At 41.9% G+C, this 27,604-nt stretch overlaps 1 protein-coding gene across 1 annotated transcript in view; it reads left to right on the top strand.

Annotated features, from left to right (window-relative positions):
- LOC146080965 (ubiquitin-conjugating enzyme E2 E2) overlaps window positions 1–27,604 on the top strand; it is a 236,220-nt gene that overhangs the window by 171,502 nt on the left and 37,114 nt on the right. The window contains exon 4 of the mRNA XM_083188743.1: window positions 14,729–14,861. Within this exon, the coding sequence (XP_083044869.1) occupies window positions 14,729–14,861 (133 nt within the window). The remainder of the gene's footprint in view (window positions 1–14,728; window positions 14,862–27,604) is intronic.

Below are 27,604 nucleotides of genomic sequence, written 5' to 3'. Positions count from 1 at the left end.
ATAACTACAGTAATATGAGATTTGTAACTACATTGAATAGCAGACTGGAAGGGAACATATGTAACCAACGTTGGAAATGTGATAGAGAATAACAATCTAGCAAACAGTTCAATCAGGGATTTAAAAGAAAGCCTAACATAAAGAGCACTAAAAAGTATATTTCTGTTAGAGGAACTATTAATATACGACCCGGAAGGATTGCTATGGAGGACAATTATTTTATATTGCTACAGTCTTCCTGTATTCTTCAAAACAGGCCCGGTTCACTATTGATAGCTGGAGAATTCATCAATTCCATGGAGCTATAGGATGTTAGATACTGTACATGTTTCCTATTGACCGTTTACAGCAGCCTGGTATGAGAGAATTTCTTCTACACTTACTATAGCATCTATATTTGCCAGAGGACTCTGACTACAGACATACAGGTGGAGTCGCTCTCATTAGAGCTACTCCTGGCGATTGTATCGTCAAGCGCCGTCCCCTGCCAGCCGCCGGAGCTTGACAGAATGGGGCGCACGAGACACTTGCACGCTCTATTCTGTTGGAAGCCCCTGCAGCTGTCCCTTCCTCCCCCCCCCCCCTCCCTTGCACGCTGCAAGCTCCCTGTCTATATCACTTAAGCAGAAGATACAGTTAATCTTTTAAGCTACTAAATGAAATTTAAACGGCCCTAAAAATAATACTGCAGCATATCTTGGAACAATTAATACCCAGGTATTATTTATATGGATTTATTATATAGTATAGATAAGTAGGATAATTGGTTTACTGTTATTATTTTTGTTACCTTGGGAAATGTAATATACTTTTCTTGTCAATGACCGGTATATGAGTATTGTATTAAGTTAACCGCTATACACTTCATATGTAAATTGCCAAATTTAGTAGATTTATTCTATAGGCATTCCCAAGTAGGCCTAAGGTTAATCAATATTTGGTTAGGAACCTTACAACCATTAAAAGGCGGTTAATCGTGGGCACTTTTTTTTGGACAACTTAGTTTTGAAAATTTAGTAGCCCCATATCCCTTCAGTGGTCAAACAGGGTTAAAATAACAATCTCACTGCCTGACTGCCGCAATGATATGTGTGTATGTGTGCAGCATGTGACCACCATTGCATGCACGCACTGTTGTTTGTTGTATATGTACATACTTAGGGCCTGATTATGGTTCACTTGCAAAAACTAATTCACTAATGGACAAAACCATATGCACTGCAGGGGGGCAGAGAGTTAGATTTGGGTGTTTTGTTGTTTCTGTGAAGAGTAAATACTGGCTGCTTTATATTTACACCGCAATATAAATATCAGCTTGAAGTACACACCCCACCCAAATCTGACTCTCTCTGCACAAATTACATTTGCCCAGCGCATAAAGTGGTCATGCAGAGGTGGGGGAACTCCTATCTCTATGCCACCTAATTACACCCCCCCCCCCTCCCCTCCCCTCCCCTCCCCTCCCCTCCCCCATTAGGCAGAGACAGGGCCAGTGGTAGGGTTTTTGGTATCCCCCTGCAAACCAGAATGCTTTTCTGTAAGAATTACTGTGCAGGGCCAATGTGGAGGTTAAAATGTTCCACCTCACCATTAGAGGTGCCCCACCGCAGTGCACATGATTTTGTCCATTAGAGAGAGAATTTGCTTTTGCAAGTGAACCAGAATCAAGTCCTTAGTCACTCAGCATCCACAGCGACACAGCCGTAGTAATGATAGTGATTGGTGAGGTCATGCACTAAAACTTTTCTTTAAAATGAGGTAGTTTTTACTAATTTGCCGTAAAGTTGGGGTGCGTTTTGGACCCTCGAGGAAGGTGGAAATGGTCATTTTTACTGTACTGTAATCAATGTATGACAGTTTAAAATTATTATAAGCCTACCAAAATTTCCCAAAATTCAAAATACTATAGGGAGGAGATACTAGAAAGTAGCCGCATTTTTTAAACGTTTTGGTCCCTGAGGGCAAACTTTATCCTGCACCTACGAAGTTTGTATTCTCACTTTTGGGAACTAGAAGATTGGGAAAAACCCTGGAGAGCAGGAGGTTTCTGAAAAAAAAAAAAAATATTTTTTTTAAACACCCCGACCGCTAGTGTGCCAAGAATTTTTTTTTTTTAATTTTCTTTTGCCAACATGACCCATTCCAGGAGGGACAAAAGACTGTCTGGACTTCCCTCATAATATTTGATTGGCGTTACTTGTGTTAATCTGTTTGATTGATACAGTATGTAAGATGTTGCAGCACAGGTGTGCTTCCTTGCAGAAGTTTTTGATTGGTACATTTCAGTAGTAATTGCCACCTACCACTTTTATTATTATTATTATTATTATTATTATTATTATTATTATATTAAAAGGTATAAACATGTAGAAATATCAAACTTCTCAATTTCTATAGATTGTAAGGGGGGTATTCAATCATTGTCGTGCACCCGCAGCCTTCTCCCGACGGGGGAGATGGCTGCGGGGCCCTATTCAATGCTGTCCCTATTCAATTGGTCGCGATTTTGCCATAGGCTTCAATGTTAAAATATTTTTTAACATTGAAATCGGGAGCATCGTGTCGGTCTTGTGCCATTATAATGGCACAAGATGAGATGGACTTGATTAAGTCCATCTCACATAGTGAAAAATGTGAAATGGGCCAATATGACCCATTTCACATTATATATGGCCCCGTCGTCACCCCACGATATACGCCAACCCGAAGCGTGGCGAGCGCAGCGGTGCGCGCCCTCCGACCTTTTCATTCCCCTACTATCCACGTCGGTGTGGAGTTGAGAATATAAAGTGTGGCGAGCCCGAAGCGTGGCGAGGTTACGCGCATACCTGTGAAGTTATACGCGTCCCCTCGCGGGGCTCGGTGGCGCTCGCCACACTATATATTCTCAACTCCACGCCGACGTGGATAGTAGGGGAATGAAAAGGTCAGAGGACGCGCACCGCTGCCCCTCGCGGGCTCGCTGCGCTCGCCACGCTTCGGGTTGGCGTCTATCGTGGGGTGGGGTTTACGTTGTAAAATTTGGGGGTCTAGGGAATATTTTACATTGAATCCAATGTAAAATCGGGTCACAGGGACCCTATTCACATTTGATTCATCGCATGCAACGCGATCGACGCAATTTTTCTGACACGACCGGCCGTGCTAGGAAACAAGTACCAAAATAAATATATTACTTATATATGTGTTTATAAAATGTAACCATTTAGAGAAAAAAAAAAGATTATAAACTGCTATTTCAAAAGTCCTATGCGCAGACCTTTAATAAAATGTAATTCGTCTTCTAGTCTAAACTAGTGGTTCTCCAAAACCGCTATCTCTGACAACAGCTGTAGATTTGCTTATTAAATGTGCTTTTCATGCCCAGTGCCTTTTGTTGCCTGTTATTTCACAAATTTGTGTTTTTTTACTGCAATATATATTTGCTATTTTGTAAAATAATTGTATGCAAACGTATGCAAACGCATAAAGTATTTGCCTAGGTCATGATAACTAGACACACGTCTGCTGCCCAATATAATCTTAAGCCTCATACACATTACATGATAGTGTTAACAATATCACTCAGAAAGGGGCTTATTTTTTACAATATCGTCCATTGTGGGCACTCGGTAACGATCACGCTCCTGCGTGTCGTTAAAACTGAGTGATATCTGCTAAACATGCAGGCAAATTTTGCAATATTGCGAAATGACCTGCATGTTCAGTGGGTCCCTGTGGGTCCTGTGTGGTTACATAGAACTACTGAGCACTAATTATAAAGAAATTAATTATTCATTCTACCCAGGACAACCTGTTAATTGTCGAAGAGTTGGTTCAGTCTTGTCCAGATTTTTCGGCTACCTGAAAAATTCGGACAAGCCTATTCGATGTGGCGGTTTTCTGACTTTTTTTCTATGAAACTGATTTGACTTTGGTTAACAGCAAACTTGCATCTGCGGAAAATAGTAGAAAATGGGCAACTTTTCTGTCAGTGACTTTTTCCGACAGTCGAAAATATCAGCACCGATTGATTACTACCCTAAAGCTGGATACACACCTGAAGATTTACCTGTCCAATTTGTCTAACGGGAGCAAAAAATCTGGAAATGACAATCAACATTTTGATCCCAAACACTGGAATACAGACAAGACAAATTGGTTAACTCTGTGTAATTGAACACATTTATTTAAACAACTGTTTATACCCATTTTCAAGTGTTTGGGAGTAATTGGGTGTTTTGTCTTTTGCTCCCATACATTACCAGTTTTTTGTTCCAACCAGACAGATGTACCCAGCTTAAGAGGTAAATTGATCAGCATAAACTGCCATATTAGTTTTATTTAATGGCTTATGATATCAATAATATGCAAGTGCAATATTATCATTCTAAAGTACATATATCCCTAACCTCAGAATGAGCTGAGCCATTTTTAGATAGTGCTGATCACAGCAGTTTACTGATAAAATATAGTAAGGACAGCTGAGTGATAATCTGCTCCCTGACAATCCTGGCTGGTAATGGTTATACTGCTATGCTAGCCAGTTATGCATGTGTCACAGGATTTCAGGCCCACTTTCATATAAATGCTAACTTTAGAAGAAAAAAAAAAACATTCAAGCTGTAATTTGTTTTCGAGAAAAAACTTTATTTAGATAAAGCATTTTCCCTATCATCTGCTGCTATTGCTATCCTGAGATACATATTGATCACATCATTTTGTCATTACATGCATCAATTCATGCCGCCTTTAATAGGAGAAATTTGGCTCACCGTTTCTCCGTTGGGGTCATCTTTTTAGTAGATGGGGATAAAGACATTACCTACCGATAATAAATAGATTGTTTAGGGGGGTATTCATTTAGCTGCAGGGGTGTTACCCTGAGGCATCCAATTAGATTGACTACACCACATGCGAGTCCCCGCAGATGAACTAAACCTGCATAAAAACCCACAAAATTGTGAACACCCCATTCATTCCACAGTTTATGTAGAATCAGGTTTTCGCACTTGCGTCCCAATTTTTGTGGCTGGGAAAAAAGGCAATAAAATCAAATAGTTTTTCCCTGCGCCGCAGGGATTTTTGCCAACAATTACATAATTGAATACCATTTTTTAGAAGTGCATAATATGGCTTTTGGTATTCTGTGATTGATGTTCAGGAATGCGATTACTTACAGGACACAGATTACAAGGTCAGCTTCGGTATGTTCCATGTGTGTGTAAAGTTATTCTCAACAACGTTGTGCCTGACGTTTGCTTCAAACTATTAATGAGCTTTCCTAGCTGTATGGATGAGCTCTGTGCCCTGACCGTGCAGAGCTGCAGTGAGGAATGACGTCATAATGCATGAACTTATGTAACCTGGTAACCGGGCTCAGCACAGAGCCAAGAATTTGTCTGATGGGTGTTTTCCTCAACGTGTAAAATAAACTGAACTGCAGGTGATTTAGACTGTTCTGTTCAACGGTGCTCAGCAAGAAGTGCGCTATATAATTCTATGCTATTTTACCTTTTTCATTGATGGCATAGTTTTAGCGGTGTCCTGGAACACTGCAGGGAATAGAGAAAGATAGATGAGAGCAAATAGCATTATTTAAAGATAAAAGAATGTTCTTTTACTTAAAACCTGGCATCCTTTGACCTAATGTATTAAGAATTATAAAGGAACCAAGTATGATCTATTCATACAGCTCCATTCAATCGGATGCAGAGCATTCCATTTTGATTGCATTCACACTACCTAGCATTTAAATGTCATGAATATTAATTGTTCATGTTTTTGTAAAAATGATGATTATCCCTTCACCTCTCCAGCAATGAAAGCATTTACTATCCAGTCCTCTTCCAGTAATGTGTTTGCTAATATCCACGCTGTAGACTGAGCCATACAAAGCTGTGTAGGTGGTTTTAATTATTCATTACTCGGTTTGTTCTTTATAGCGTTCCCAGCTGTGCTTTATTATTCAAAGGTTAATGCAAAGTGAGACAGGTTAACACTTACAGTCCAGGAAAGCCTGATAAACCGTGCTCGGCAAAACTCATCGGAAATAGCCATCTTCATTGCCTGGCACATTGCATATCTGCCAGCATTAGCCGTTTTACCACAAGATGAGCTGCTACATTTGAGCAACCCTGCTCTCTAATTTCCCAACATATCTCTCTCTCTCATTAAAATAATATTCTAGCCAAGTCAAAGCATATTAGGCCATATAGGCTCATTTATAGGGTGCCATTGCACTAGTGAGGTGCCCAGTGGTTGATAAATTTGGTTGGTATCAATATAACAACAGTCGAGATCCCAACAGCAAAAATCCTGATGCCCATTGTGCCGACTGTGGTACGTTAACTCTAAAGGTGGCCATACACATGCAGATTTATCTTCAGATCTGGCTGGTTGGAACAAAAACATGGTTATAAATTAGAGCAAATGACAGTTGACCATTTGCTTGGAAATGCTGGAAAACTGTCAAACTGTCACTCATCCATAACAATGTTTTTGTTCCAACCAGCCAGATCAGGAGATGAATCTTACCTAGTGTATGGGCACCTTAACTAAATCCTCATCCTCGTGCAGCCTTACCCTCCACACAGTGCCTCACCACACTAAAGGCCCCCCATACACTATGCGATTTTGGGACGATTTCATCCGATTTCGGCACTTTGGGCCGATAACCGGGTGAAATCGGCCTAAAATCGCAGGAGTGTGACATCTGATCCGATCCGATGTGCGGTCCCGTGCGCATCGGATCAGGGAGGTCAGACGGTCAGCACATAAGATCACGTCCGACCTCCCTGTTAGCTGGCGGCGCCGGTGAGTGCTGACCTGGGCGGGCGGTGTGGTCAGCAGCAGCGCTCATCAGGGCGACGCCGGAGCAGGCAGCGGGTCCTGACGGTTTAACTAGCTGGCGGCGCCGGTGTGTGATGACCTGGCCGGGCGCTGTGATCATTCACAGATATCATTCAGCAGCGCTGCGGGACGGATGGGGCCGGGCAGTACAGTGGCGGGTATTAGATTTTTAAAACACCTGTCAAATGACTAGCCATTCCCTGATTGGCTGAGAGCTCTCAGCCAATCAGAGAACGGCTAGTCATTTGACAGGTATTTTAAAAATCTAATACCCGCCAGTCCGCCACTGCACTGCCTGGCCCCGTCCATCCCGCAGCGCTGCTGAATGATATCTGTGAATGATCACAGTGCCCGGCCAGGTCATCACACACCGGCGCCGCCAGCTAGTTAAACCGCCAGGACCCGCTGCCCGCTGCGGCGTCCCCCTGATGAGCGCTGCTGCTGACCACACCGCCCGGCCAGGTCAGCACTCACCGGCGCCGCCGCTCAGTACCCCCGCTGCCCGCCCCACTGCTCCCCATGAAGAGGATCACCACCGGCCCCATGCCCCTCACCGCCCGCCCCCTGCTCCTCACCGCCTGCTCCCCGTTACATGTGATAAATCGCAAGCGATTTATCACATGTAAAATTTGGCTCATCAAGTGCCAAATTGTAGGTGAGCCTCCCGGGGAGCTGCCGGGCGGCTCACAGGAGAATTGGGTCCGACTTGTCCTAAGGACAAGTCGGCCTAATGTATGGGGGCCTTAAAACTAACCCTAATATTCAACTTCCTTGCATTGTGAGCATTAGGAGTCAAGTGTCAGGATTCTGACCATGGGAATTCTGAATACATCTTGATACATTAGGTGGCACCAGCTAAAAATTATGTTAGGGCATTTAGGGTTGGCTCTGATGCCAAGTACGAATTGTAATGTCCACTGTTGCTGGTATTTGGCGGTTATTTTTAATGAATACAGTATTTGTGACTAAAATATAAATGTCATTGTTTTATGTAAAAAAAAAAAAAAAAAATTGATATAGCTTAGCCTGGCCAGCTGCCCATTTGGAGTTCAAGCTCTATGTTTTTCAGTAGAATTAAAAGTGCCAGTAAATTAATGCCACTGGGGTTTATCTAAAAAGCACATTGGGGGGATTCAGCTTTAATAGCTGGCTTTGGCACATGATTGTTCTATCACTCTAATAGGATTTAATGTGACTCGAGTTACAATGTATCATGCTCATCTCCAGTGAGACGCCTTACATCAGCAATCTTTGCAGTATTAACCAGATTTGTCTTTGCAGCATTAAATAAACCGTGTTCATAATCAGCGCTGTTACTAGGTAAATTAGTTCCCAAGGCAAAACTAAAATTGCACACTAGCAGAAAAGGACTGCCCAGGGACAGTGCTTACATACAATGGTAGGGAAGGCTTTTTAAGGTAGCAGGTGTGGTTTGTTCCAAAGGCTTTTTGTGGTATTGCCCAAAGCATGTTTGCTGGCCCCTCATGGGTAACTTACATCTAATGTAATAGCTGTGGCCCTAAGTATCTATTTCAATTAGAGTTATAGCAGTTCCGGTCACGTATTTGGAAAACAATAAGCAGACCTATAATGTAGAACAGCTTGTTCGTGCTCCATTACTAATAATGGGTGCACATGGTGCGAATTTGCTTGCGATTCAATCTCAATTCGATTGGGATTGAATTGAATGGTATGCAAAATGCATTTGATTTGACTATATACAGTAGTACAGATCTGTACTATATAGTCTTGCCTGCCAAGGCTAATTTTGTATTCGATTTACACTACATGGGAGCGCGCATTGATATCGAATCTGCATTGAATGTAGCAAAGCCATTCGATGTCCATTTGATTTTCTGTTTGATTTTTGCTTCTATAAGCAAAATCGAATTAAAAAATAGTGCATATCTGACCATGTGTACCCTAAGAAATCTAGGGGTAGATTTATGAAGCAGGGATAAGGGAGGAGAAGTGATAAAGTGCCTGGTACTTTATCACCGGCCAATCAGCTTCTGACTGTTAAGTTACAGGCTGGGTTTAAATAGGAGCTGATTGGCCGGTGATAAATTACCAGGCACTGTATCACTTCTCCTCCCTTATCACTGCTTCATAAATCTACCCCCTAGTTAGATCACATAGAAATGGGGCTGAAATTGCCCCGTGTGTAGGTCCCTTAAGTTATCTAAGAAATCTCCTATGTTAGAGGCTTAATAAAATAACCCGGATACTCTAATGGTAATCGTGTAGAAACTCTTTCTAGATATTGAGACATTTTTTTTTATAAATAGGCCCTTGAATAAACAATGTATTAGAGAAATGGGATGTTTTATTCCAATCTTTGATCAATCCACAACACAATGTTGCTTATCCCTCTTTAACCTGCACAAAGATGATACTGACATCCAAATCTTAATGATAATAAACTGAATAAAAAATCTTATGTCTGTTATGCCAGCATATGTAACATTAAAGCACAGTGAAAGGACATGCAATCTCGAATCTCGTTTTAATCTTGCTTGCCGGAAAGCTGAAGGGGCTTTCAGAGTTGGTATATATCTAGCTTATATATCAATGTCAGACTGTCAACTATATTGGAAAGCAGATGACATTAAGTTAACATGGTTAGAAATAGGCTATCTTAGCTGTCACTTCATTGCTTCCAAACCTACCAGTGAAATTGTTCTTTATACACTTATTTTAATCGAACATAGTAAAGATCATTTAGCATTTGTCTCCTTTTGTCAAACATTCTTTCTCGATATCAGGGCTTCATGTATTGGAGACGTTCCATAAATAAGCTGGCAGTTGCAATACAGAAGTAGCCATTGAAAATATAGACAAGTTATTTTTTTCACACCACTTGAAGAGAGTCCTGTAGTAAAATAAATATTGCCTTTACAGTTCTCAGGGAATTTAGGAGCAAAAGTCAGAAAAACTTTTATTTACCTAGAACGATGAAGACTTTTTTACAATGTATTTATGTATTGTTAATACAGTAAACAGTGACTCTTTCGAAATGAAGGGAATGATTTAGCCCTTTTCGCTAGGCTGCTTATACTTGCAGCCTATCAAACAGGTCAGCGCCAAATGCCTGTACCCTACCACCGCCATCATCACCTCGCTAGCATGCCAGAAGATGTTTACAAGAACACATCCCCTCGCATGTGGCCGAAGGGGAGAGAAATTATGTCACCGACGCGCTACGAGCGGCACTGAAGCAGACCCTAATTCCACTTGGCCTGCAGTAGGGATATTTTGGTTTGGTTTCAGTGAAGAGTCATTCATGGAAAATATTTGTTAAAAATGGAAAAAAAAATCTGTGACATCATCTGTGTCGTTTTTAGCTACTATTTATGCTCGCTCTATCATGCAGGAGGGGCACCGCCATGATTATGTGGTTCATTTGAAATCTTGCTGCGAACCCCTTTCTACAGTGTGATCTGTAGAAGTGTAAAAGTGCGTACCTCCTGGCAACCTTGTGCACCAATGCATGTTTACTTCACACACGGACTTGATATCTGATTTTCTTTTTTTCTGTGTACGTAATGTACATTTTTCTCAAATTTTTTACAGATGTGTCCTAACACTTTTGCTACAGTTGCGCCAGGCTTCATGCGTTGCGCTAAGCATCTTTGCATCTTTTTCTGCACAAATTTGCATTTTAGTTTAAATTGATTTGATGCGACAAAACCACTTCACAAGAGTGCACTGAATCATTTTATATGAGACACGTGTATATTTGTGTGCGATTGAGTCTCTATCTGTAGTGCTAAGATGCAGGAGCCGTCATTTTTTGGGGTTTGGTTGTACTGCATATATAGATACAGACTCCCGCACAGATATGCAAGTGTCACATATCAAATTGAAAGCACTTTACGAGCCCCCACTAATTGTTGCATTTCAAGATATGAAATTAGGTATGTTTCATGAAAGTACACCAAATTAAATAGCTAACTAGACTGAGGCATAGCTCCGGCCTTCATGATCCTTTATTTCCTTCAACTTGCAAATAGAACTGGAGTGGGCAGGGATTTTATTAACAGAAAGTTGGTCATTTACAATATTGCTAGTAAGATACAGAAGGATGAATGTAGCCTGATTTGTAAAGCAGTATGTGCCAAAAGCAATGAGTCAGAGTGACTTCCCCTAAAAGTTATGCTCAGCACTCTCCAAGAGACCTGTGAAAAGCCTGAGGCGCATTTTTTGTTATTTTAAATCAGAACTTTTCATTAACTTGTGAAAGGAGACGGATTCAGACAACTTTTACTCAAGTCATAAAAAGACAAGAGGCTTATTGTCTCATTTTAGTTCTCAGGTTTTTTTTCTTTCATTATTTAGATTACATTGTGCAAATGTACTGTATCTTCTAGGATTAGAAGGCATTTTAATGTTGTGACTTCCGCCCTTTCCCCTCTTATTGTGGAAATGAATGTCTAGATTGCCAGTGTAAATCCAGGTAATGTAGGTTATAGGTACGTGGTAGAGAAGGAGGATGTTACAGGTTCAGTGAAATGTTCATTTTACAGTAAGATTTGACACAAAACATTTTTCATGGTCTCTCCAACTTCAAGGACCATTATCTAAATAGCCATTCATGTTTTTTTCATTAATAATTAGTCAATTAATTAGCTACTCTATGCCCCATTTGGCAATTTATTGAAGCATGTACTTAAATTAGCCTGTCAGTAGTTCTATTTCATTAGAGTACATTGGAATTGTCGGTAAATACAGTGTTTAGAGGTGTCCCACTGATTGCAGGTTACATTAGTGATTGGGAAACACCTCTGGTGCTGAACAATTGGTCTCTGTGCATTGCTGACTTGGCAGATAGAGGCACAAGCTTTGTATCCTGATGTTTTTTTTTTCTTTTTTGGTACTGTAAGCTGAAATGTAAAGCACCAATCTAGATTCCCCTATGGCTGTTACGAACCCTTCTTTTTCTTAAGTTACAAAAGGGCAAGATTCAGTTAGCCTTGTTAATTCATCATGTGGGGAAAAGGGTGGTAGCCTCAAGCTTTTATGGCTGAGGTGATTCAATGATAACCCCTTTTTAAAATTGTGGTTAACGCACATTAACTTGTTGTTTATGGCATCATGAAGTTGATAAAATGAGATTTAAAGAATAGAAAACTAAATAAAAGGTTAAAGTATTAGATATATTGCAACTTTTGAAGATGCCACATTGTTTGAATGTATATGTTTATAATGTAACGTTGTTGATAATAAGAAACAGAAGTGAAATAAACTTTCCTACAAGGACATTTGTGATAATAAACCAGGCTCTTACCCTAATCAAGGGTGTGCTGTGAACACAGGTGATCTGTAATTAAAGGAAGGCCATTTTGATTGGCCGGCTCACACTTAAATATGGACAGCCAGTTACCCTCCCATATCTTCTGAGGAAACCGTCTGATCCCACGACGGAGAAACGCGTTAAGACCGGGAGGACCACCCGGCACTCACCTTTACCCACCACTTTGCTTCAAATCACCAGATTTATTTCCTATCCTCGGGGCCGATACCTGTGAGCAGAAGGGTGACCTGCGGCGATCCCGGACTTTACCATCCACAGGCTCCCCCGAGAGGTGTGACTCGCTCCAGACCCCGAGACCAAGTGCGGCAGGTACCCCGTCACTCCCACCGTTGGCTCTCTTCCCCAGAACGTCACGGTGGTAGATGAGACAAACTTCTCCAACATACACCTAGCCGCGCCGCTGGTTCACTATGGAGTGCTCCCGGCTCATTACCATCATCTGCCGGTTGTAGCACAGATACATCTATTTCCAACAGCGAGGCTGCTCTGCGAGTCACCTTTTCATCTCTACAAATCCCCCTCCGTTTTTTTTCCCCCCATTCAAACATCAAATATTTCCATAAACTTACTGGATGGACTTTGTCTTCTCATATCTCATCAAACTCAATTACAAGTTCCCCGCTATTGGACATAACATCATCCTTAGTGGGTAAGAGCAACTGGACAATATTCATATAGCATTGTGTGGGGCATCAGTGATTGCCCAGTGGTCTATAACTATTTTATATCATATTGATTTTATTGTTATATTTTATTAAATAATTGTGATCGTTTATATGAGCTTTTCATCTATTGTTTTTTAATAAATATTTGTGCTTAATTCAGTGCGCTCTCTATAATTATTTGATTAGAATAATTATATCCCCTAGATTTTGTTTCATTGGATCCCCTGCTGGGAATCCATTGGGAGCTGCCATTTAATATATTGTTTCTTATATTAATTATTTAATTAACCACTTGCGCCCGATTATATATTACATCAGCATCCAGACCTATTGATTTAAGAGGTAGCCGCACCTGCAATAAGGGCATTTACTGTGGATTTCTACTATGATGATATGCTGGTCTTTGCAGGATATAATTTGCTTATTATGGATAAATACAATAAATTAGTAACTGTGGTGTTCTCACCTGACCGCTTTACTTCTGTTTATAGTTTTCTTGTCTCAAAATACCTCCCAACAAGTCCTCCGCGGTGCCCAAGATTTTCATCTAAGCACTCATTAACGGCTCCCGTTGCCATTGGACTTTTCCCTTACTGCAAGACTTTTTCATAGCCTTTGAACATTGCTGTATCCTCCAATCCTGGTTTTAGATCAAGTTACTGTACCACCATATTTACCTCCATGTCCTACCTTATTATTTTTTATATAGCATGCATAAATAGTTGGGATTGCAAAGGAGGCACGCAGAAAACAGAATCTCAGAAATGCCTTCGGCTCAGTGGATGCAAGCAGACAGTCCATCTTATTGGTGTGTTACAAGAGGGTTGCAAGCGTATCAATGAAAGTGGTTGTGATCACAGACAATAGACTGCTCATGTCCATACTAGAACAGATACACTCCACCCACCATCAGGCTGGTGGAACCCAAGGTGTTTGTAAAGATCAGAATTTCAGCACCTGCTGGACGCTGTGGTTGGTCTTCTCAGTGCTTGCATGTTCGGGCACAGTAGTTGCATAGCGTCACAGATGTACCATGGCCAATAGACAGAAACTTACACCGCTGTGTCAGGCCCTTATACACAAACCACCCTCTCACCCCAAACCAGCATTGCTGTGTGATAGGAACACAATGCCTCATAATGTCGTTTTTATCAATGCAATCTGGCAGACCATTATGTCATCTGGCCCTCTTCTCACTGCTCCCAATTGTAAACCACTACAGAATTTTCTGCTGTTATGTAACTAAATGTTAATTAAGATAATATGGATCAATAGATTAACTTTGCCATTTGCATCAGTGATCACATTAGCAGGCCTAATCTGACTACTTTCCCTATTATAGAAAGGAATAAAAAAACAATAAAATTATAATTAAAAGCTCAGCTGCAACCCTGTAAAATAGAATAAAGGACAAAAGAGGCTATATAGACTGGGTATCCCAGCCTGGTGTATCCTTGTGAGTTTCCTTATTAATGTCCACTTTGTTCACCTGCTGCATCAAAAAACAATATGTACAAATAGTACCTCCCTTTAAGATGGTCTTGGCATCCCATTCATGCTGTAAGCATGCAGCCCAGTTAAGTTGCTTTAGACCTGACTATAAACAAATTGCAGCATGAATGAACCAATCCAATCATTGTGTATTCTGGGTCCTCCAGTAAGATACTGATCACATCTGATAATTTGTGTTGACATAGTCCATCTGTGTTCCCAGTGCCCTCTATGATCCGCACAGGCTTTGAATTGTTCGTTCTCTCATATGTGGTCATATTTGTGTATGCTCCAGGCAGCTTCTGTGCAAGGGCACCTAAACAATGCTTTTGGTAGGTTTTGCTCAAATATGAAGCATGTAGTGAGTTTAAACGTTAACGTGTTTATAATAACAAATGCAATATTTTCTTATATATCTCTCTTGCAGTGCTGGACCCAAGGGAGATAATATATATGAATGGCGGTCGACTATACTAGGTCCTCCTGGTTCCGTGTATGAAGGAGGCGTTTTCTTCCTAGACATCACATTCTCACCAGACTACCCTTTCAAACCACCAAAGGTCAGTCATCATCTTGTTATTCATTTTGAGGAACAGCAATGTGGTAACGTGTGCTAATAAAATGTGAACCCTAAACTCAAATCATTCTTATTTTAAAAAGGTTTTAGACATAACCTTCATATTGTTTCCACAGTTTAAGCCTGACTTAAAGATAGAATTCTGTCCAGTGTTTTTGTATACACACTGGACAAAGGCACTTATTCAGATCTGATCGCAGCACAAATTTGTTCTCACAATGGCCAAAAACCATGTGCACTGCAGGTGGGGCAGATGTAACATGTGCAGAGAGAGTTACATTTGGGTGGGGTGTGTTGAAACTGAAATCTAAATTGCAGTGTAAAAATAATGCAGCCAGTATTTACCCTGCACAGAAAAAAAATAACGCACACAAATCTAACTCTCTCTGCACATGTTACATCTGCCCCACCTGCATTGTACATGGGTTTGCCCATATTGAGAACAAATTTGTACTGCGATCAGATCTGAATAAGGGCCAAAGTGTACCTTTTATATATCCTTAGGTTTATGCATATGTTAGAAGCAGAGATGACGAGCATTAAGCTGAGTACTGTACAGTCAGTGCATGCCCTCTGACCTTGTAACCTAATGACACTTGCAGATTTCTTAGGCGAGTAGGGCCTGATTTAGATATCTCTTTGTTAATGTGATTTAATTTCTATCTACAACATGCAAAAATATGCTAATGCTGCAAGTGCCTGGAAAGGTATTTAGACAACCACCATTAGCCGTGCAGATCCAAGCAACTGCACACCTATACGCAGCAATGGTCGCAATTCCTTTGATCAACCACCTGAGGGACCATTTGGTCAAGCAGAATGGCCATGGGAACGGACGCTGGTGCCTTATTTTCTGCTTAGAGTTGCAGTTGTACACATATACAAACCCCAACAATGGTCATGATCCACCTTTGTTTTTTCCACCACTCCCTGGCACCTCCCACAAAATAGCCCCAGTCTGTCAGGCATTTGCTAACTAATGCTCACTGCAATTTGATAATTGCTCAACTGTTTATGTTAAAACATCGACTACATCTCTATCAGCCTACAGTTTCTGCAGGTACCGGAGGCCCTGCATTGCAATACTGTACATTAATGATTGTGCGGCTTTTTGCCAAGAGCAGAGGTTAGATGTACCTTTTTATGTGTTTTTGGCTTGACGTCCCATCACAAAGTCAAGTCATTTTCTAGTGTTCATCGGCTTTGTCTTAGAAATGACAATAAATCAATGATAAAAAATATATATATAAATATATCTGCCTGTGCACATGAAACATTTATCAAAGTCAGCAGCATTGCATGTAGGAAGCGGGATATTCCTCTATGGGTTTGTATGCTTTCCTCCTATTTCTAATGATGTTGGCTTTGAAACTTTAGAATGTGTTAACTCCTAATGCTGTCAATAGAGGCTCACAGTGAGAAATGAGGATTGCAGAGAAAACAATACAATTGCTAAGTAGGGACTTCTTAGGGAAAGAGTAAAGGTATAAAACAGGCATAAGAATACAGGCAATATTCAGCTGCTGACGGCGAGCTATATGGCGACCAGTGCCGATAGGCCATCATCAGTGTTCAACGCCCCTCCTCTAACTTGCCGTTTCCACCTCGCCTGCTCCCTGAGGGGATGTGGAAACGGCGAGTGCGGCTGTCAAAATGGCGAGGCTGGTCGCTATATGCAAGCGAGCTCCCTGCATTTTAGGCAAACCTCACCATACCAGGGAATCCTCACCACCCTGTGACAGCGAGGATTTCCCCCGAACATAGAATACGAGGAGTGGCCGGCAAGGGGGCCAGATGGCGAGGATGGCTTTTTCTTGCTAAAAAAAGCTATCCCCCCTCGCTGCCGCTCCCCCTTACATTGAATAACGCCCACAGTGTCCTGCCTCAAAATCAGGACTGATTCAGTAACCGGGACTACTGTGCTACAACTCTCCGCTAGCTACAACCTCGCGGGTGTGGGACGTCCCAAAGTGATGCAACAGCACTTTCATTGTGGTGCAATCACTACCCATTTTCGGTTATAGTGGTTCTAACCCACATTCCTTATTACCAAATATTAAAGTTCACAGTGAAGATAAATATATTGATGTTGTCTCTTTTTTTTTTTTTTAAATCAAATTAGGTAGAAACTGGCAAATAATAGAAATTACATTTGAATTGTGGTGAAAGGTCATCTTTAACAGCTAGGTGTAACTCTGGGTCAAGCTATTACTATCCATTAAAAATGCTATTGAAAGCTTTGGCAAATCAACATGGTGGAAGGCATGATTTGGTAAAGAAAGCACTCAATATAAGAGTGTCTATTTTCATAATAAAAAATAAATAACTGTTATTCTTAATTATTATTTTTTAACGTAGTCATGGCATCTTGATGATCTTTTACTCTAAATCACAGGTTCTCAAAATCGGTCCTCAGGATTCCCACACAGTTCATATTTTGCAGGTCTCCTCACAGAATACAAGTGAAATAGTTAGCTCCACCTGTGAATCTTTTAAAATGTGTCAATGAGTAATGAATGCATCGGTGCACCTGCCGGGGGGACTTGTAAAACAGGAACTGTGTGCGGTCCTGAAGACAGAGTTTGAGAACCCCAGCTCTATATTTCTATATTGTACCACAAGGGTTTGCTTCTGCATGTTTGCAATATTGAAATGTATTTAATTGTTTGTTTAATTTCTGATTAATACAAATAAATAGTTTTAGAAACAATTAAAGGAATGGGTAAATCTGTCTGCACATAATTTGTGACCTTTACACTAGTACTGTAGAAGTTGAAGTCAATGCATCCCCTGGTGATAAGAATAAGCCTTAAAGGGTGTACACACGGAAAGATCCTTCTAAGCGATTTTGACTACAAAGTCAAAATTGCTTAGAATGTTAGTAAAGATTGCTGGCTACTGTAGGTTAGACAAATCTGGCTACTGTAGGTTTGACAAATATCGCTTCGTAAAAAAAAGTTGCCAGGCAAGAATTTTCTTATTTGTACTAGATTCAGTCCAAATCGCTGGTATTCACTGCTGAGGGAGATATTCACTAGGCGTTCTGCAAGTAAATACCAACCAAGTATGTTAATTCTAGTATAGCCAAAACCGCTGTTGCATCTAGTCAAATCGCTTAGTCAAAGTCGCTCACTAGCAAAAATCGCTCCTTGTGTATGCCCCTTTACACTTGTGGTTCATCTAGACCAGTGGTCAGGGAACTCGGTCCTCATTACCCCACGCAGTGCATGTTTTGCAGGTCTCCTCACAGAATCACAAGTGAAATAATTAACTCCACCTGCGGACCTTATAAAATGTGTCTGTGAGTAATTAGTACACCTGTGCACCTGCTGGGTTACCAGCAAAACATGCGCTGTGTGGGGTAATGAGGACCGAGTTCCCTGACCACTGATCTAGACCTCTCACACCGCATCTATATCCAGTTTCTCAGCGGTCCCAGGAGATAAATACGTAACGATAAGGGTACACGATTCACAGATGATGATGACTATTTTCTTACATAGCTTCATCCTATCCCATTGGGAACAAAACAATAATAAAACAAGGCTGGGTAATGACTGACAAAGGGTTAAGAGGGTATGTTCCCGGTAGGTTTTACTATACATGTTATTTAAAACAAATATAAACTCTACTCATAAATTGTAGTATCACAGCTGAGTTTCTGACAGCATGCTAAAATATATGCACAAATTACAGGGGGGAAATGCGTATAACTTACATTACAGGCTGCAATTTGGATTCATTATTAAAGATCAACTCTGGTGATTTACCCAAGACAGTTTAATTATAAACATTATAATGGAATTGTGTATAATGAAAAATGCTTGAGCAGCTACACTATGTAAATGTAATTATTTTTAGATGGTATTGCTATGTAATGTGTAGCTTTCTGGCCTGCTACTGCTATTCTTTTATGTTCTTGGACTGCAATGCATTGGCAACACTGCTTGGTGAATGCTCTAAATCATGTCAAGGCTGTCAGTGGTTTGACCACTGTTGTAGAACTACACTTCCCAGCATACCATGTTGGCTTTTGTTTCACAGGTCATGTTGAGAGTTGTTGCTCTGTACGTTTGTAGAGCACAATGTTGTCCACGGCTATTGTAAACTATACTGCAATCACAAAGGCAATACTGCCCATTAGGCTATCAGTCAGTCTCGTGGTACTCTCTGTGCCTCATGATTGGTTTTGCTGCACCCCTTGACCATCAATAGAAGCAATTAGTGGTCAGGGTCTGTCAGATGAGTCTTCCTACTATAACACTACCCTCCCCCCAATGTGAGGCAACTCATACCTAACTTAGTTTCCTTGCAAAAAAAAGTTTCCTATAAAGAGTCAACTACATAAAATGACATCAGCAAATTGTGCTTACCTGTGGTGTTGAACAAATTAGTGCTTTAGTTTGTCCAAACCCCTTCTGATCAGTAGCCACCAGCACTGAATTTGTCCTTTATATCGATTAGAGGAGGAGGAATGAGATGCCTGAGAAGTGGGAGGTTATGTGGGATACATTGTGGTGACAGGGGTTTGTAGGCACAGATTTGAAAAAAGATGGGACAATGGGAAACTCTCAGACAGGGGGAGAATGTAAGGGGCAAGTACGCATACAAAGGGGCTAACGGAGAGGCATATACAGTAAGCAGAGACAAAGACATGGAAGGGAAAACAGATAGACATTTTAAATTGAAGACAGAGAAGACAGATGCATGAAGCAGTGATTATGGAGGAGGAGTAAGCCACTGGAGATGTTGTCCATAGCAACCAATCAGCTTCTCTGTATAATTTTATATTATGCAAATGATGTCAGTGCTGATTGGTTTCCATGGACTTCTCATTGCTTTTCCCTTATCACTGCTTCATACATCTGCCTCAGAAAACCTAATACACAGTGGATGACTGAGGAGGAGTATGGACGCATTCAGAGAATGAGGCATGTATAGGGTAAGTGGAGTCTGGGTGGGCAGTAACAGAACCCAGGCGTGTAATATAAAATATAATAATTATATATTTTTTTAAAACACTATTCAGCCGCCTTAAGTAATCTAACATAAATAAGAGGGCACACAATCTATATTCTGTAACTGTTGTATTACAGTAGATCATTTTACATTCTTACAGCAGTTACATTGTTAGTAAGAAAATAAAAAAGCAGGTGTGGCTAGGGTAGACAGGTCACACTACATTCCCCTGCTGGGACCCTAAGCACAATGGGGGAGTGGAGCTGGATTATGGACAGCCTCAGCCGCAAGTGCAGCCTGTGGCTGTAAATGGCTGTGTGTTAAGGTATAAGTCATTGAGTCAACACATATTAGGTCAACATTAGGGTGGCCAATCCTGGGGTCGGGATCGTCGGGATTCTGGGATTTGGCCCCAAAATGTAAGATTTCTGGATTAAACTGCGCATACGCAGTCTAATGCCAGGCAGGTGCTCAGACCCATCCCGGCTGTTCCCGACCCCGCATGTGGCCTGCGCAGCGTGATTCAGTCATAGGTCACACCGCGCAGGCCACAGCGCTGCACCGCCAGCTACTAGTAGTAGTAACTACTCACTGGGCCGTATTCAATGAGCCTAATTCGCCATGTTTTCTGGCGATTTTGTGCTATTTTCGTGCTGTACGGCGATTTTTTGACTAAAACGGTGAATCACCCTATTCAATGACCAGATGGCGAATACATTTCAAGGTTTTTATCGCCATGATTCACCAAGTAGCAATCGCTATCTTTTTATGGTGAAGTGGAATGTGAACTTTTAAAATAAAGTGTTTTTGTTTTTTACATTTGGTGTCAAAAAATCAGGAATTTTATTCTGAGGAGGGGCATGCTATTTTTATTCATGTGCTGTTTTTTTTACACGAGCAGCCAGCAGGGGGCCAGAGCCGAGACGCTCATTAGAGATTCTTATTTTCACTGCACCCGATCATTACATATGCACGATCGGGTGCAGTTGAATATCTGCTTCCCTGCTGGCTCTCCCGGGGGGCAGCCTGTGCTGCCTGGCACCCGGGGAGCCCACCTCCCCCCCCCCCCCCCCCCCACAAACTTCTGGGGCAGGCAGGGAGACTTCCATCTCCCTGCCTGCCGCTGTCCTCAGGCTCCCTGCGGCATCCGCCGCAGGAGTTAAAATTCGCCGGTCAGGGGCAGCGAGCCCCTGACTCGTTGAATACTGGAGCCGGCGAGGCTCCGGAACACAGCGGGCAGTGGCAAATTTTTCTCATTGAATACTGCCCACTGAATGACCTCTCCCGTTCGCACATGTCAGACCTGCCGCCTGCCTCCATTCTGCCTTCGCACAGCTGCCTCCTGTCCCCCTCCTCTGCTCTCCAAAAGTAAGTCAATGTGGTCCACTGGGGCAATTTTCTTTTAGGGATGCCAATCACAGGAATCCCGGGGGTTGAGCAGTTTTCAATACCGATTCCCGGGATTGAAAAAAATGCCCCGCGATTGGCATCCCTATCCGCTATGCATACAGAACGTTGACACATGAAATAGGTTGACATGAGTTTTTCACTTTTTTGTTGCAAATGTTGCCATGGACACACCGTCAAAGTGTCCAGTGTGGCTTGCTGCGCTCGCCATGCTTCGGGCACACTATTCTATTCTCCCTCCACGCCCTAGTGGATGGTAGGGCATGAAATACCGCCTGTCGGCTCAAGCAGGTTAAAAACGCATGTCGACCTAATGCTTGTGTCGACCATCCAGCTAATCCATGTAAATTTTCAGTGGTCGACCCAATGCATATCGACCTAATTTGTGATGACCTAATAACCATATGCCATGTGCTGGTATACTAGTTTAAATTATTGTATTTCAGTCCGGACACAGGACCACCTTTGAGTGGCAATGGGGCAGATGTATTAAGCTTTAACAAGAGATAAATCCAAGGGTGATAAGGAGAGATAAACGTCCAACCAATCACCTGCTAACTGCCATGTCACAGGCTGTGTTTGAAAAAAGTCCGTAAGGAGCTGATTGGCTGGACTTTATCTCTCCTTATCACCCTTGCATTTATCTCTTGTTAAGGCTTAATACATCAGCCCCAATGTTTCTGTGAGAGGTCCTCAAAATATCTGCTAAAAATGCAAGTGTCGCTCAAAGCGAATTTTCTTTTTTTAGGGGTGCAATGTTTAACTAAACTTCAATTAATTGCCTTGGCTGTATTTTTATTTAATTATACTAAAATAACAGTCACTGTGAGCTGCACTGGCATGGTACTCAAAGGGTTAATGTAGAGGAACCAATATCGGAGCACCCAGGCAGCACTCTCTCACTACTGCCTCTCAAAAAAAGCCGCCATGGTGCAGAAAAATCACATCGAGAACACAAAGTTTGTCCACTTGCGAGATCAAAGGGTTTTTATTGCCATCTCATACGAGCATAGTTGCACGCTGCCACTTTGTTGGCAAGTTGCATATTTGCTTCATTTAGTAGAATATATTTACAGTTTTATATATCCTATGTTTATCATTAATTGTTTTTGGTATCAAACTCCTGGGAGTTTTTTTATATCGTGTGTTGAGCCTTTAATATAATAATAGATAATACTCTTTTACTGACACTATTAGAACAGCACCACCTACAGTTTGGTTTTGAGTATTCTCTACCTGTCTCAATCCACCCATCTTCTTAAGGCCCCCATGGACCTTAAGTCTTCGGCAGCTGAGGGGCGTGGCCAAGACCAGCATAGAGTAGTACGTACTGTGCTGAGCTCTCCTCGCCAAATCTTCTGATTGCCCATCCTGTTGTGCATCCCCGCAGCTTACCCTCTCCTCTGGTGGCGCATCGATGGGAGAGTGTGGAGTGCCTCCTTCCCTCTGCCCCGTTCAGTTGCTTTGACTGCAGGAGGGACTGTGGCCTTTTCGCCTCCTGCGCCACGTGGGCATACATTTTTCCTGGAGGTGCTGGTCTCCCTTCCCGCTCTGCCACTTCCCCCACCATCAGCTTGGTGGCCGCGGGCGGGAGTGTCGGCCTGTGACTTTCCATCCCTGAACTGTTGGTGGATCCGTATACAATACCATATAGATTTTGGCAGGTTTTCAAGGCACTTAGAAATATTAAATTTTTCAAGATTATGGACTGGGTACGAGTTAATACTGTCACAGCCTAAAGTCATTATATTGTCAAACAACATTACACTATTGTGTTTTTTTTCTTCTTATTTGGGTATCATCTTGAAAAATTTAATATTTCTAAGCACCTTGAAAACCTGCCAAACTCTATATGGTATTGTATTTTAATTCTTTTGGAGTGGTTTTCCAATTCTTGGAAGTGGTTATTAGGGCTGCTGATTTAGCGCACAATATTTTAGCCTGAATCTTCTGTTTTACTCTGTTGGTGGATCAGTGTCTGCCAGAGCCGCAGGACATCACATGCAGCCGCGCCGTTAGATCTCCTGCTGTCGTGATGCCCGTGGTGAGCACTCACATACAGAGAGTGTGCTGCTACAATGGAGAGCCCGTGACCCAGAAGACACTGCTGCTGCTGCTGCTCATCGGGGATGCTTAGCAGCCAAACTCCTGCTCTGCCTTACCTGGCTCTCCTCGTTGGTGACCTCCTGCCCTGCACACACATACTTCCCGCAGTGTCCATCGCATCCTGGCACCCTGAGACAGCGCAGCTCTGCCATACATCGCTGCACCTACACTCTGTTTACGACTGGAGTCTGAATCTTGAGGTTTTCTGGACGCTATCCTTTTGTGTACTCCATTGGTGTGCTAGACACCACCATTTTGACACTTCTCATGATGTCTAGCTCCTTGCAAAGTATCCTCCAGGCCATCAACGCCTCCACTCAGAGGCTCCTCAATAAAATTGGTGACATGATGGCTTAGCCTTTAAGCCCTAAACTAGTGGTCTGCATGTCGTCTGCAACGGCTCCACTCTTGGATCTGTTCAAGATGAGGCGTCTCCTACTGATGTAACTGACCTTTTGTTTCCTGCTATTGAGGAATATTTAAAGATCTGCAATGCAGCTGTACCAATGGATGTTAAGCTACGATGCCTTTCATTTGATTGCTCCTTTTACCCTTTATATGCAAGGTTTTGGCTGAACGGGACAACCTCGGGACTTTAATAGCAGTATTTACAGTTTTTTTTTACTTGTGTTTTTGGGTACGCGGGAACAACGCTATTCTTATGTATACTAAAGGTCAAAAAGATTGGCCTGACTATTTTGGGCTCCTATGCTTAGTTTAACAGTACACTGTCTGTTTTTTCTTTATATTGGATCAGTTTGATTATGCTTTAATAATAATAGAATATTCTGATTTGCCTTAGCGCCTGGCCATTAATGTATCACCACATTTAGTCCATTTAGTTGCGTTATCCTTCATTTGGGTCGGAGGGATAGCAGGATATCCTGATGTTGTTTGGAGGTATAGATTTGTTACATTATCTTACTTTGTCACTCCATGATGTAATTATTTAGCTTGGATGCTACTTGACCTTTAAATCCAAATGTTGGTGGGAAGGTCGGGTTTATCCTAGTTATGGTTGTTACTTTACCGCCCCAGCCAGTCCATGTTTATCTTTCTCCTATTTTAGGGGGGGGGGGGGGTTAAGGCTACTTAGGTTAGTGTAGTTTAGGAAGGGTTAGGGGATGGGTACAGTTTTATGGGATCCAAGTGTGCCTAGGGTTGGGTTAGGTTATACAGGGTGGGGGGTTTTGGGGAAGTTTGTGTTGGGAAGTTTGATTTATTTTTATTCATATTCTTCACTTTTCGATTTGATCAGACACTAAGTTTTGTAATATTATTTTTTTCCAATTTGACAATGTATACTTATTTAGGCATTGCAGTGAGAGTCTATACTGTCATTTATATTGCGATTTTATTATTGGTGGGGGATTGGGCGAGCCCGAATGGCGTCTTCGGATGCTCGCTCTACGACCACTTCATGATACAGCTTTGATATTCATAACAATCTGCTGTCCCTTTTTCACTGCATATGTACTTTGCCATTTTTGGTCTCATATCTGCGATACTTGTCAATTGTGTCTGCTACATCATTTGTATGTTTTAAGAGTTTTGTTCTTTTCCCAAAAAAAATCAATAAAAAATACCTTATTAAGTCCTCTGCATCTTCCCAGGGAGATGTCAAATAGGATAAGGCACTTGATGTGACATTTTTTATGTGATAAATCGCAAAAGCTTGGGGGGGGGGGGGGGGTTGGTGGTGGTGGTGAGAGCATGGAGCAGGCAGGTGTAGCCAGGCAGGGGGGTGGCGAGAGCCGGGAAAATGTGGACGTAGCTGGGCTGCAAGAGAAATACCCATAGGAATCAGTGAGCAACCACTGATTGGCTGAGAGCTTGCTATTCATTTGTATGTATTTTTTTTAATTCACCTGGCTTCTGCTCACCCCTCTGCCTCTTTGCATGCCCGGCTCCTACCGCCACCACTTTGGGTGCTCATGCACGGCTCGCCCCACTTCCATTCGTTCTGTAGTCCCCCATCGATGTGCCACTGATGGCTGCACATAAGATTTCTCTTATGTGCAGCCCGTCCAACCTCCTGACTAGGATCCGATGTGCACGGGACCGCTCATGGGGTCAGACAGAATGTCAAACACCTGAGATTTGTCCAATTTATGGGTCGACTTGGACCAAATTTCACTTGTGTATGAGGGCCTTCACAGTATGTCTTTGAGGGGCATTCGAAGCGTCAGAGTATGCTGTGGTAATAAACAGCAACAGTGCTTTTGTTAGTGGAAAGCAAGAAATATCCCCACTAACATTTATGTGCAATTTTTTCAATAAATTATCATTCTGCCTTAAAATACCTGTTCTTTCTTTCCAGGCTTACATCGGTGTGTTTGTGTAGCTGATAGCAGTCTGGTGTCATTCTGGCCTACAGTCATGCATATTTCTGGTTGCTTCTCTCAGTCTCTGCTTACATGCGACAGCTGTTTGAAGATAATAGTGTGGTAGCCAGAAGCAATATTACCTTTAGGCATTTTTGGCCCACTTCTATTTAAGTAGGAAAAAAGGTTTTGCATATATACTTTTTGCCTTTCTGGAGGCTAGAAGGGATATATCACTGGACATGTTTGCCTCATTATTATAAGCAGACTGTGTTTCTCCAGCTGAGCTTATTTTGCACCGACATCAATTGCGCAACTAATGACAGTGTGTTTTCTTAGGGAAGTTTAATTTGTAGGCTGCTAGCAATTGGTTGACTTTAGCTACCATTATAAAAAAACACAGGAACTTACAGTAGCTAGCAATGTAAAAAAAAAAAAAAAAAACACAAATGTTCAGCTTGTATTAAATTCTAATTGTGTTGATTTAAAGGAAAGCAAAACACAAGCTCCATTATGAGGAATGCCATGTGAGCCTCACAGGAGGAAATATCCTTCCCAGCCTTAATTGTGGCATGGGGATACATTTCTTGTTACCTCTGCATGGCCATTAGCACAGAGGATATGTGATGTTGCTATGGGCAAACAATCAGAATCTACAACAAGGATGAGGAAGTTTTGGCCCTCCAGCTGCTGCTGAACTACACTTCCCAGGATGCTTTGATCGTGGCCTAAGCGTATAACCCTAGATTTATTTACATAACGTGTTATCTGCCCTTTCACTGTCTACAGTAGTTCTTATCCTGTTGTATGTTTTATAAGCAAACACGGGGAACTTACATTCTAAGCCATCTATATGATCATTAATAATACATCAGAAAAGGACAGGCCCCAGTATTGATCTAGCTACTGTGTCTTTGTCATTTATCATCCTATTATTAACCCATGTAAATACTTTATCTTCTAGATCTTATGTACCAAATCATCATGAGGAACAGTATAACACAGTCACAAAATCCCAATAATTCACTTTACACCAATCTGAAACTTGCCATGTTAAAACTAATGATATTTGTTAGGCATAACTAGTCCATTGTAAAATCATGCTTCTGCTATTTTACATGTCTACATTTTTACTTTAGTTTTTAGATAAGTGAAAAGCAGAGCTGAAACCAATCTTGTGCCTGTTACCCACTTAGTTGTACTGGATAAAAACAGTAAGTAGTGTACAAGGACCTGACACAGTGCAATGCGTCAGGCTATAGTGCAGGGTAACTTAATCTTTTTTGAATCAGGGCACCCTAGAGTTTCAGAACTTTTTTCATGGCACCCCTAGGCCAAACAAAATTTAATTAGATTGAGTATATATTTGATTCTTAGGGTGATTTATGTGGTAAAGGGCAGGATTTGCTTCTGTTTGTACACATTTTATGATTGGCAGGCACCAGCACTGGTTTTGCTCATAAATAACTAACCATTAATAATTTGAGTTAGTCCTGGACCCCCAACCCAAGGCACCCCTGCATGTGTCCCGAGGCACCCCAGGGAGCCACGGCACACAGTTTGGGAACCTCTGCTATAGTGTATAACACACTTCCCTGTGTGATGCCCCGGGCCCCCTCCAAGTCCGCCCGCTTCTTCAGTAGAGTCGGCTAGTTGCTGCGCCATCTCGGCAGCACAGAGTCTGTACTGCCGCTGCGGCACTGAGTTTCTTTGCCTGGTTATAGGCTCCTGTCAAGGTACTGTGTACCCATCTCTAGTCTAGGGGAAAAATGTGCACAGACTGTCACTATATCATCTTGTAATACTGACACTAATAGTTTCCTGGATGTCACATTATCAATGACTATACCACACATTGGTGGTGATGATTACCATGTATGGCTGTGTGTATTACAAATTTTGTTGCCAGGCTGTGTACCTTACTAGCAGG

Source organism: Crinia signifera, chromosome 5, assembly GCF_055691185.1.
Source record: "Crinia signifera chromosome 5, ASM5569118v1, whole genome shotgun sequence".
Lineage (NCBI taxonomy): Eukaryota > Metazoa > Chordata > Amphibia > Anura > Myobatrachidae > Crinia > Crinia signifera.
Note: the sequence above shows the minus strand (reverse complement) of the source record. Positions and strands in the feature narration are given on the sequence as shown.